At 41.2% G+C, this 13065-nt stretch overlaps 1 protein-coding gene across 3 annotated transcripts; it reads right to left on the bottom strand.

Annotated features, from left to right (window-relative positions):
* Positions 1 to 6473: 6473 nt before the first annotated feature.
* LOC147327898 (permeability factor 2-like) lies at positions 6474 to 7701 on the bottom strand. 3 transcript variants are annotated; one of them, XM_086295881.1, is made up of 4 exons: positions 7442 to 7701; positions 7191 to 7308; positions 6976 to 7062; positions 6474 to 6839 (listed from the first exon to the last, which is right to left on the bottom strand). In XM_086295881.1, the coding sequence occupies exons 1-4, from the start codon at positions 7506 to 7508 to the stop codon at positions 6827 to 6829; spliced, it is 285 nt and encodes a 94-aa protein (XP_086152007.1). In that variant the 5' UTR covers positions 7509 to 7701; the 3' UTR covers positions 6474 to 6826. The 3 variants fall into 3 exon arrangements, with proteins under 3 accessions (XP_086152007.1, XP_086152008.1, XP_086152009.1); XM_086295882.1 differs by having other exon boundaries at positions 6474 to 6836; positions 7442 to 7700; XM_086295883.1 differs by lacking the exon at positions 6474 to 6839 and having other exon boundaries at positions 6972 to 7062.
* Between the last annotated feature and the right edge of the window lie 5364 nt (positions 7702 to 13065).

Here is a 13065-nt window from a genome sequence, read left to right as displayed (position 1 = left end):
CATCCTCACGCAAGCCACTGGCAAACAAAAATAACAACATTAATAAATGTAACGTTGTAAATATTAACAGCATTTGGATGCACGAGTATTTTTGGCGTGTCTGCAAAACCTTTCTGAAATTAAAAAATCGCGCAAATGAAATGTAAGGTCATACATAAGCTAGAAACTGAATCATCCCTTCTTCTGTTTTATTTACATTCTTGATTTATTGATGATTAATTGTGAAGCATCAGTGGCAAAACAGTTGTGACAGTGCTGGCAGATTATAGGAAAGTGAAGCTGATGGTTGGTTGGCATTTTGTTTCTATTTACTAGAGATGGCACGATACCACTTTTTTATGTCCGATACCGATACCGATATCATAAATTTGGATATCTGCCGATACCGATATGAATCCGATATAGTGTTTTTTAATCAACAAAACTGTTTTTTAAAATATCTTGCTGCATTTTGCAAGTCTGCAAGTTCATACTCAAGTTTAAAACAACAACTACACTAAAGCTATTCTGTTATACCTGTATACAAAAAAAATATTTCATAGTTCAGCAATACTGATCAATCTAATAAACTTAGACCTACACCATCCTCCCTATTCTGGTATTTTAAAGAGTACTTAGCGTAAATATTAAGCAACCTAACTAATAGGGTTCCAACTCCCAGCAACAACAAAAATAAATAAATAAAAAATAGGGAACCACCCCTCACGCACCACCTCATGATGCTTAATCGACGTAATCAACCTTAATTTGATGCAGTGTGAAAAAAAATGCACAGAAATCAATTATTTTTCAAGAAATATTAAATAGATTCAACATCTTTCTTCAACAAAATTGCAGACTGCACAGATGGTACCTTCCCAAAGGAAAAAGTACTATAGCTTACTAGGGTATATATATTAGACTTAATAGTCACTATATACAGTAATGGACTTCTATTCATTTTACATCAAATTAAAACTTTGTGTGTCAGATAATTATTTATTAAAAGCTCGACATTTTAAATGAGAATAAGAAAGAAAAGTATGTCTTTGTGCCCCCTTTTCCCAGTTAATGCCCTATCGGCCCCCCTGGCTAAACTTTGCTAGATCCACCCCTGCACAGTTACCAGCGTCAGCTACGTAGAAAAAGATCCTGGTGTAGAAAGTAGTGATGGCCAAATGAAGCTTTCCGAAGCACTGAAGCTTGTATTGAAAAACGGTTCATTACTCGAAGCTTTTCAACACAGTCCTCTCCGGTGACATCTGGTGGTGAAAATTTTGAAGAGCAGCTTGAATCTGCAAAATAAAACGGACTGCTCAATTATCACTGCTCACTCAAGAGTGGAGTTCTCTCTGATATTGGGCCACCGTTCCGTTGCTTTGAACATGTAATTGGTTTTGTTTTCTCGATTGGGGGGCTGAAAAAAATGTAATGCGTATTTGCGTAATACATTTTGATCAATAAACTTTCCCTATTTAAACATGCACTATGGTGGCCTTTCTTTGCTCATAACTCCTTGATGTTGGTAAATACAATAAGTGAGCAATATATATAATATACATATGATAATGCACAGCACATTATGGAGTATGCCCCTGCTGTGAAGTCCTGCCTCCATCTACTTGTCGTTTAATCACTGGACAGCTGGACAGGTTCATACAAAATATTAGATTAGGCCAATTGTCCTATACATATTTTTGACCTAGGGGTGGGATTGATTGTGAACTGGAAAGGGAAAATGCTTAGGAAGCTGAGTACGGCTGCATCGTCACTGATTTGTAGAATCATTTTGATTCGATACAGGATCCGATTCAATTTGATTGGAATCTGGAAAGTTTTGCCTCAGTCAGAAATATTACAAGTCTGATCATTTAACAGTATATATCCATAATTTCGTATCTATTAAAAGAAAGCTGACACATGTGAGACTTAATTAGAGATGTAAACAGAGAGTTATGAAACCTGCAGCTGCAGAAGCCAGCGAAAAAAAAAGAGGCAAACACAGCGCGGACCCGCCGACACATCAAAATCTGACTCTGACGCGTCGGGTCCGCGCTCTGTGTTCACGTTTGTATGCAGAATCCGTAAACCTGCTCCCAGTTACTGTTTTAGCTGTATGGTGTTTGACGACATGTTGTGAGGTTTAACCTGAGATGCTGGCATTTCAGGCATAATAACGTTAATTTACAAATCGACACGGGATTTTAATGAATCAATATCACTTTATTCAATTTAGCATGGATTGTAATCAGAAAAGCGATAATCAAAACCCATCCCTAATCAAGAACTTGCAAAGTAAAAACATGATCAATGTAAGGTAGCCCTTTTGTTATTTACAGTTAACAAGAGGATTAGTGTTACTGTGCGCTGGCTGAGTCTGTTTCTTTTCTTAGAAATAGTTTCTCCTGCCCTGGAGAAAATCCACTTGCATGGAACAGAAGAGGCTGTGGAGTGCAGGAACTACACTGCAAGTTGGTAGATATGCAGGTATTCCTGGGTCCTGCAGACTATCACCTAAAAACAATAAACAAAATGATTTTCTAAACTGTGTAGCAATGTCATGTACGTATAGTGTCAAATACATTTTTGTAGTCTTCATCAGCTTTAATTCACATGGAAGTGTTCCTAAAGTCATATGCTGTAATGATATTTACATTATGAAAACATGATTTTGGACATTTCAAGTTTTTCACTTCGGCAGATAAAATGAATTGAGCAAAATCAACTCAAAATATTTCCACACGCCAGAACGTCCTCTCTTCCTCGCTGGCTCCATATCTGTCAGTGGAATGATCACCTCGTCGCTATCTGTCACCATCAACACACTCCACGAATCCCGTGGATGATTCACTTCCTTATATCTGTTTGAATCAGGTACCGAAGCAGTTACGTGCGTAATGAAGCTTCGGACGTCACTGGTCACGTGACTTTTGCCAAACGAAGCAAGCCTCGACACAGTGCTTCTGAACCAGTGTGTTGTTTTTTTCGACACACGCTCCGGAGCGTCAGCTTCAAGCGGGCCATCACTAGTAGAAAGTAATATTAAATAAATTCTAACAACAGCTTATCAAGCTTAAACGTGCTGCTGTTGTTCAGCCGCTGGTTTCCTCTTTCTGGTGCAAAGTGGGCCAAAAACAAAGACGGACTCGCGACAGAAAAGCCGATCAGCTGATCATTAAGCAGTTTCACGATTGAAGTAGCAGCCGGAGAGCGAGAGGCAGTCGCTCGTTAAGCTTAACGCAGGAATGCTTTACAAACATTCAGAGATGGACTTACACACTTGCTTTACTTCTCTCGGGGATAACTTTGTCGGAGATGAAATGCCGGGTTGCTAGCGAAGCTCCAAATGCTATCCAGACCACAGGTCCCGCATGCCACAGCCGCTCTATCACGTGATGCATACTGCTCCGACATGCTAACGTTCTGAGGTGAGTTACGGCGTGTTGCAAGTTTTGTGAGGTGCTTTCGTGATATTTAATGGATCGGATTACATTTTTTATTTTTCTCCGATATCCGATCCAGTCATTTAGGTCAGTATCGGACCGATACCGATACGTAATATCGGATCGGTCCATCTCTACTATTTACATCCCACACAAGCCCTGCATAGGCATACAGAGCTAGAGGGTTCTGCACAGTATCACAGCTGATCCTAGGACTGCACTCTTCGATTCAGATATTGTAAGTGGAATTTGCTGAAGTCACTGTCTTAGTATGGGGGGCAACAAGTAGCAAAAACAATCCTGATAGATGCACGTGCTGTGATTTAAGATAAGCAACAGCCTTCTAGTATTAAACAGACACAAACAAATCATACAACTAACCAGAAGGAAGCTTTCTGTGTTTACTCTGCACAGATGCTATTTATAGGGCTGCTAACATGCTACTAGCTGCTAGCAGCCTTGACGGTACATGGGGGAAAGATGGCAGAGCTAATGCAATATAATGATTTATTTAACCACAGAGGTAACTAGGCAAACAAATCCAGAAATTCACTGAATTTAGATCTTTGGCGTGTTTATTGAGATGGTAATAAACACACCAAAAGGTCTAAATTCAGTTAGATAAGGCAAAGAACCAAACAGGTGGAAGTTCCACCTTCAGTTTTTTGGGTACTCACATCTCCACCAACCTCATCTGGACCCAGAACACCAGGTAAAGAAAGCCCTGCAGCGTTTGCACTTCCTCTGTGCCTTGAGGAAGAATAACCTGGACCAGAAGCTGCTGCTACCCAAAAGAGTCATTGGCTGCACCTCCCAGAAGCTGCTGTTTCAGGAAAACCAGGGTCATCACAGGTGACCCCGTGCATCCCACGCAACAGCTGTTTGACCTGCTGCCCTCTGGATGGCGCCTAAGGTCAATCAGGTCCCAATCCTCAACACTGGCAAACAGCTTCTTCCCTTGGACCACTCATAATGTCAGGAAAGACTATCCCCCCACACCCCACCCCTGGCCACCCACTCACTAATCTGAGCCATGATCTGAGTAACCCTCATCACTCAGGTCACTCACACACAGACTCAGACCGAGTCCATTACACTACTTTCAAGTACTTTGTAAACTATCCTCTAATGCCTTTCTGCTGTGTGGCTTCCTCTTGTTTTGTATATATATTCCTCTTTTTTACATATTCTTGCTGTCTTGTTATTTATATGTTTTCTTTCCATGCACAGTTGGTGTAGAGCACTCAAAATTTTGTTGTACATCAGTGAAAATGTTAGACCTTTATCTTTAATAGTTTTAAGATAATCGCGTTCAAACATAGCCTGACATTTCAATGTTTGAAAAAGAGACCTGAAAGTGGGTTGTTATCTTTAAAAAATCATGAAAAGTATTTGATATATGAAACTAAAATTTTACAGTACTCATTATGTATGTTCACATTTTGATTCAACCATTCCTTCTCACTTATCCAACTCATATTCACTACCTTTCCAAAGTATATGCTAACACAAAGTATGAAGGAGCCAAGGATTGTACTATCTCCTAAGAGATAGCCTATCCCAACACTGAAACTGGAAAAACTAATATACGGATTGTTTTCAATGCTTCGAATGAAATTCTTTGCAGTCTCTTTTTGCCTGAAGCCTAGAACAGATGGATATCTCCAGATGTTTTGTTTCATTCCGTGAGATGCTCTGCTAGGCCTGGCCTTTGCTGCAGCCACTTTTAGCTGCAGCTTCTTTGTTAGTCTCTCTGGCTTTGTATGTAATAACCAAAAGCATCCATTTTATTTGTATTCTGCCAGGTTTCAGGCCTTTTGGTGTCACTGAGGTGACCAGTACTTTCCTTCTTTAAAAGAATGTATTGATTTGGCCACCCCTTTTCCTTTTTTCAGCCTGTTATTGGCCCTTCACTTCCATCCACATCTGTTTTGCTCTTATTGAGAATTCTAGTGAAAAATACCACGTGTTAGTTCAACACTTGGAATCAACTTCACTTCTTTGGAATTGGCTACATGGCTATGGGAAATATGCACTTTGTTTGATTAAAAATTGAATTAAAAAATAAAATAAAATAAGAAATCAGGGCTGATTAGGAAGTGTTATGCACGGGGCGATCATGGCTCAAGAGTTGGGAGTTCACCTTGTAATCGGAAGGTTTCCAGTCTCGGTCGTTGTGTCCTTGGGCAAGACACTTCACCCGCTGCCTACTGGTGGTGGTCAGAGGGCCCAGTGGCGCGAGTGTCCGGCAGCCTCGCCTCTGTCAGTGCGCCCCAGGGTGGCTGTGGCTACAATGTAGCCATCACCAGTGTGTGTGAATGGGTGGATGACTGGATGTGTAAAGTGCTTTGGGGTCCTTAAGGACTAATAAAGCGCTATACAAATACAGGCCATTTACCATGCAGGCCAGCAGAGATTAGAAACCAGGAGGGGCTGATGAAAAATGGGAACTTCTGGGTCAGTGAGATAATAACAACAGGAAGAAAAATCCAAGGACATGTGTTCAGTAGAAAGGCAAAGATAAAAGCAAGAATGTGGTTTGGCAAAAGTGAGCATGCCCTGAAAAGCAGATTATAACACATATACCTGTGAAGTCAATTAACTTTTGAGGTAATTTTGTCTTGTGACCCCAACAAAAAAAAAATTGTATCGGTGGATCTCCTTGTCACATTTCAGATGACAGATGGCCTCATGACATTCTCATCAATAATAGATGTTCCCTCTAAAATTACAGTTTTAGGACCAAAGAGGAAAAACTAGTCATGGTCTGACAAAAAGCCAATTACTTGATTATTATGTATTATGCCATAAGTGGGAATCAGTGGACTACTTAATGTAGGTCCACTATAACTAGTTACAACAGTAAATAATTACTTAGACACAATATGCATCAGTAATAACAATCTATTAAAATATGTAATGTATGTCATATATGTTACTATATCATCGAATGGGTGTTTTTCCATACAGAATATTTACAATATCTGGCTGCTCCTATTATTGATATTGTCAGTTTTGCAATATAAAATGTAAGAAAGGGCAAACAAGCTATTTCAATTTGACATTTTATTTGACATTTTATTTCATAAATACAGAAAAAAAATTAAGCACTTATAATCATAAATACATAAATACATACACACAGGGAAATAGGTAGCCTCCCTTTCTTCATGACAGGAGAATACATGGAGAATACATATACTGAAGTAAAAAAATAAGGTGTTTGATACAAACACTTCAATCAAAATTCTGTCATTTTTAACAGGTTTTCAGGCGATGGTACTGCTAGTTGCATATGATGACATTCATCTCGTGAAAGGAACACGGTGATTTCAGTGATTTTTGTTGGTTAAAAAACAGCTCGTTCATGAAGCACATCTCTTGTGTCGCTTCAGTTCTTCAGCTCAGGGTCTGCTGCTTGGACAAGAAACAGTAAAGAAGAATTAATTTGTGTGTCAAAAGTGGATTTTAACATTGTTTGATAATTTCTTAGTTTCTATTTCCTATTAAAAGAAAGACTGCTGTGTTGGCATACTTTTAGGTAAAATCTTACCTGGACATGATCTTGTTGATCACTTTCTTGACCCAGGGGGCCTCAGGATTAAGGCAAACCTCTTCACCTGTCCTTTTCAGTGTGGCACTGCAACACAAATCAGTGAAAAAAAACTAAAGTTTAGATAGAGAACTCGTGTTGAAGCCAACAAATCACAGTGACAAAATCAAGCAAAATTATCACTACTGAGATGGAAAGAAGACTTTGGCTCTTACATGATCTCCGTCTCCTCGCAGTGGGAGTTGGGAAGAATCAACTCCACCTTCTCGATGTGGCGGCCAATAGGTTTGCTTTCTGTCTGAATGCAACGGCAGTGCAGTTCCACTCCCATGCCTGTAAGAAGAAAGCAGTTGCACATGGTCACAAAGTGCATGCTGAAAACATTTAATGCAATGAAAAAGGATAGCATGAATAAAATTGCTTGTTACTGCTAAATTAAGCCATTAAATGACAAAAAAAAACATACCTTCACAGGTGGCCAGCAGGGTCAAAAGCACCACGATGGAGCTGACAATGATTCTGTTGCTTATCATTTTGCCTTTTAGAAATTCTGTAAAAACTAACAACGAAAAATAACAATGTTCTTCTGAAAGCTGATGAAGCCTGAAGCGCTAATCTACAACAGCTGTTTGTTTTTTCTTCTAGTCTGTTTGTCTTTCTTTCAGCTCCCGGTCCCCTCTCTTCTCTCAGTTCAGCTGCTCTGCTGTTTGACTCTATCCCTGAAGAGGCTCAGCTTTTAAAGCCAACTGAAAATGACTCACTTCTTGCAGATTGCGCAAGAGTGGACTTTCAGACCCGGTGTGGGAATTCACACTGAGAGCTCTAATAGTCTGATTTATCAAGATTTGTCACATATATCACCTTTGTGGAAAAACACTGTGACTAAAATTCTGTGATAATCGACTGATGCCACAGGAATGCTTCAGATTTTTTTTTTTTTCATTAACCAACTACGTCTGCATTCCTGTATTGCACCAGCTCTTGCACGAAGCTTAAAGATTGACCAAGTGGTGACTGATTCACAGATATAATATAATTTACACCTGAATGTAATTTTTGAATGACTGGTTGATGAATGTTAGCCTCCGTTTGTTGGCATGTCTCTCACATACTCAGTCATCATGAAAGTTACCTATTTGCATAGTTTTCATAGAAAACAAAGTGAAAATGGGGAAAAATGCAAAAGTGGCTAAATTCCTAAGTAAAATGTAGTATCACATTCGCTCATCAAGTCTTATAAGAGCTACAGTATTTTTTATTCTTAAAGAATTTCATTTCTTTTCCATATGAGATGGTAATTGCCTCCTCAGTAATTAACTGCCAACTTAATTTCACTCAGTCCTTAAGAAGAAAAGCTAAATACCTGCTGTATTTCAACAGTGGGTATACTGTGAATATGTTGATCATGTACACATGCCATATATGCATTATAGTAAAAAAAAATGCATATATGTTAAAAAGAGACAGAAAATAGTCAACAGTGCAATAGACTCAATACTTGAAATGTGCAATTCACTTGTATTTTTATTTTTTATTCCTATTTATTCTATTTATCCCCTTTGTATATTTTATTTATATTTGTCTCTGTATTTATATATATGTGTGTGTGTGTGTGTGTGTGTATATATATATATATATATAACAGTTCTGTAACTGTAACTTCGGTCGTTGCTGTGCTTTCTTTGGAAGTCGAATTTCCCAGAGGAACCCACCCGAGGGATTAATAAAGTTCTATCTTATCTTATCTTATCTTAAAATCCTTTCCCAGAACTGATGACACTGAACCTTTGGCGTTTATGCACCCTAGATTACATTGGTGTCATTTTGGAAGGCACGATTGTCAGTTTATTACTTATGCAATTGATATTTCCTGAAGCAACAGTGGGTGAGCTGCCAAAAGTTGTTATTGGACTTGAGTCTGATGCAATCTCATCTAGCTCAAACATGTCTGCTGACATGACGTCGATTCAATCATTCTCATGAAGCAGAAGGAAGTCTGAGCAAGAGAAAAAGACTTTAACTGTTGCTTCACTTAACAAATTAATGCTGACTAAAGATTTTTTTTCTTTCAGAGGGCAAAAGTCTGTCATTTAAAGGCACAGATATTTCCATATTAGTTGTAATGAATTTTTTTTTCTGTTTTGTTTTGTTTTTTAAAATTGATTTTTGGAAAAATTGGATGCAATGACCAAAGGTCTATAAACCTATTAACCGATGGTCCCTTTGTGGTCACACCCACCTTCGCTATATAGAAAGGGAAAGCAGTTATGGTTAAACACAGAGCATGTGATGGACCTCAACGGAAAGTTTTTAAGTTAACCATTACGATGCTGAAATTAAAACTAACATATGTAGTGAGACATGTGAAGAAAAGATGATATCCGGCATGTGACCACCAGCAAATGTTAGAAATCAAATGACAGTTTACATCATCTGGCTCCATGAAATTCCCCTAAAGAAATATTTATACATATATGAGTGACCAAACACTGTCTATTGCTTGAGTTTGAGTTCTGTGCATTTAAAGTATTTCATATTTCCTGCACACAACAAAGAAAAAAAATATTTCTACTGTTATATGCAAGATTTCATTTTGCAAAGCAAAACCTATTTTAAGGAGCGTACTTTCGTATATTAGTGAGGACATCTCATTGGCATAATGCTTTAATTTTCTGCCATCACAAAGATGTTTAAACATGTACACACACACACACACACACACACAAAATACAGGAACTAGACTTTTAATTAAGAGGAAGTATAACAAAATTTTTCCTAACAGCATGTTTCACAAAACAAAACTTCCACAACCTCATGTTGGCCCATCTTGAACCTAAAGCTAGAAGTTGAAGCAAAGAAATTCCCCTAAATGGAATAAATGAAATCAGACCATTTTAGGTGGATAATGAAAATGATGAACTATTTTTAACACCTATTTTGGAATTATTGTTAAAAGATGACTCACACTGTCAACTCACAATGGCCAGGTTTGAAATGACAAAACAAATATTGGATGAAACTGCAGTGCCATTTAGTGTAGGTATCTAAGAGGTGAGAATAAACTCTACTAACTTTTATGCAAGCATTCCAGTTTTTGCGTCCTTGTGAATCATCTCACTATCTACTTGAATTACAGTACTTGCTGCCATGCTGGTGCATGCTGGTAGCAGGCACATTCATTGAGATTTGACAACAACTGGGGTGGGATGAACTGTGCTTAAAAATGACATATATGGTCATGTTTCCTCAGAATGAATAGTAGGAACGTCTGTAAACCTTCAACTTTATGTAGCTCACTGATTTTCCCACCAATTGTGTGTTTTCATTTACAGATTACCACATTCTAAGTGAAGTATATAATAAAAAATAGATATTTTCAAACATTAAAACAACTCCAATCACCTCCACATTCACTAAATGTATATTGCCAAAACTATTCACTCATCTGCCTTCACACACATATGAACTTGAGAGGCATCCCATTTTTAATTCCACAAGGTTTAATTTATTTGTGTTTATGAAAATTTTTGACCATCGTTCCACAAGTGCGTTTGTGAGGTCAGACAAGGAAGTTGGAGGAGAAGGCCTGGCTCCCACTCTTTAATTCATCCAAAAGGTGTTCAGTCAGGTTGAGGTCAGGACTCTGTGCAGGCAAGTCAACTTCTTTTACCCTCCAGCGAAGACGGACGAAGCTGATGAAGGCTGGAGCGGTCCCACTGACCCTCCAGCAGACGACGAAGGCTGGAGCGGTCCCTCGGACCCTCCAGCGAAGGCAGATGAAGACTGGAGCGGTCCCTCGGACCCTCCAGCGAAGGCGAATGAAGGCTGGAGCGGTCCCACGGACCCTCCAGCAGACGACAAAGGCTGGGGCGGTCCTCGGACCCCCCCAGCGAAGGCAATCCCGGACGAGCCCCCATATGTTACACCCCGGCCTAGGCAACCGGCGTGCAACGTATGCCGCAAATTCAAGCGATCAGAATCCCCGTGTCTACAGCATTGAAAATGATGTGTTAATGCGCAAATGGAATCCTCCCTCCTCTAGTGATCTTGGCTGGAACGTATTTCAACAAGCAGTTGTACCGCAAAATTTCCGACACCAAGTACTCAGCCTAGCACATGACAGTTTCTCTGGACATTTAGGAATTAGGAAAACCTACCTTCGTATTCTGCGTCACTTTTTCTGGCCAGGTTTGAAGACTGATGTGACCAAATATTGCCGCTCTTGCCACGTTTGCCAGGTCAGCGGAAAACCCAACCAGGTTATTCCTCCTGCTCCATTGCATCCAATCCCAGCCTTAGGCGAACCATTTGAGCACATAATCATCGATTGTGTAGGTCCGCTTCCAAAAACCAAGTCAGGACATCAGTACCTTTTGACTTTAATGTGCGCCGCCACACGCTTCCCCGAGGCTATTCCGTTACGCACTATCAAAGTCAAAGCCATTGTCAGAGCATTAGTAAACTTTTTCTCCCTTTTCGGTTTGCCTAAATCAGTTCAAACAGACCAAGGGTCTAACTTCATGTTCAAGATATTCGCTCAGGTCTTAAAATCGCTATCCATCAAGCATCAAAAATCCAGTGCATATCACCCCGAATCACAGGGTGCGCTTGAGCGTTTCCACCAGACTTTAAAAGCCATGATGAGGAAGTTCTGCCTCGAGTCAGGAAGAGAGTGGGACGAAGGTCTGCCACTTCTCCTTCTAGCGGTGAGGGAGAGTGTGCAGGAGTCCACGGGTTTCAGTCCCGCAGAGCTGGTGTTTGGACACACAGTGCGTGGTCCCCTGCGGCTGCTTAAAGAGAGATATCTGTCCGACACAGCTACCCCCGAGCAGAACGTATTAGATTACGTAAGTTGTTTTAGGGAGCGTCTGCATAAAGCATGCGAAATTGCACGCGAGGCTCTTTCCGCGTCTCAGGAAAAAATGAAAAGGAAATTCGACAAAAAGTCCGTGCAGAGAAAATTTGAAGTGGGTGACAAAGTGTTGACTCTCCTACCCGTTCCTGGATCCTCTCTCCAGGCAAAGTTCTGTGGGCCCTATACTGTCCAAGAGAAACTGAGTGACACAGATTATGTTATAGGTACCCCAGACCGTAGGAGAAAGCGTCGTGTGTGTCATGTTAATCTGATGAAGCCTTATTTTGTTCGTGATGCAGGTGTAAACTCCTCCTCATCCCCCGCTGCGCTGTCTGCCGTGTCGGTAGTTGTGCCAGCATCCCCGTCTCAGTATAGCCCAGAAAGTGATGGCTTAGCTTTCGTTTGTGCTGAGGGTTGCTCCCGACTCAGAAACTCTGAAATAATGGATAATTTGAAATCTCACCTAAAACATTTAGATGAGGCTGCCCAGACCGATGTGTGTTCTCTGATCAATAATTACCCATCTCTGTTCGCTGACACTCCGTCTCGCACTACTGTCCTCGAACATGACATAGATGTAGGTGACCACCCTCCGATCAAACAACACAGAAACGTAACAGTTCCCCCCACCCAAAAATCAAACATTTAACACCAAGTGAAAAGTTTGATCCAGACAGACGAAGCCGATGAAGGCTGGAGCGGTCCCACGGACCCTCCAGCAGACGACGAAGGCTGGAGCGGTCCCACGGACCCTCCAGCGAAGGCGGATGAAGGCTGGAGCGGTCCCACGGACCCTCCAGCGAAGGCGGATGAAGGCTGGTGGAGGCTGGAGCGGTCCCACGGACCCTCCAGCAGACGACGAAGGCTGGAGCGGTCCCCCGGACCCTCCAGCAGACGACGAAGGCTGGAGCGGTCCCTCGGACCCTCCAGCGAAGGCAGACGAAGGCTGGAGCGGTGCCTCGGACCCTCCAGCGAAGACGGATGAAGTCTGGAGCGGTCCCACGGACCCTCCAGCGAAGACAAACGAAGGCTGGAGCGGTCCCACGGACCCTCCAGCGAAGGCAGACGAAGGCTGGAGCGGTGCCTCGGACCCTCCAGCGAAGACAAACGAAGGCTGAAGCGGTGCCTCGGACCCTCCAGCGAAGGCAGACGAAGGCTGGAGCGGTGCCTCGGACCCTCCAGCGAAGACAAACGAAGGCTGAAGCGGTGCCTCGGACCCTCCAGCGAAGGCAGAC

Source organism: Aulonocara sp. 'chitande type north' Nkhata Bay, linkage group LG6 (assembly GCF_057382095.1).
Source record: "Aulonocara sp. 'chitande type north' Nkhata Bay isolate Kocher_YH1m ecotype deep benthic linkage group LG6, A_spYH_male_GT1.1, whole genome shotgun sequence".
In the NCBI taxonomy this organism is placed as follows: domain Eukaryota; kingdom Metazoa; phylum Chordata; class Actinopteri; order Cichliformes; family Cichlidae; genus Aulonocara; species Aulonocara sp. 'chitande type north' Nkhata Bay.
The sequence above is the reverse complement of the archived record's forward strand: the minus strand, read 5'-3'. Positions and strand labels throughout refer to the sequence as shown.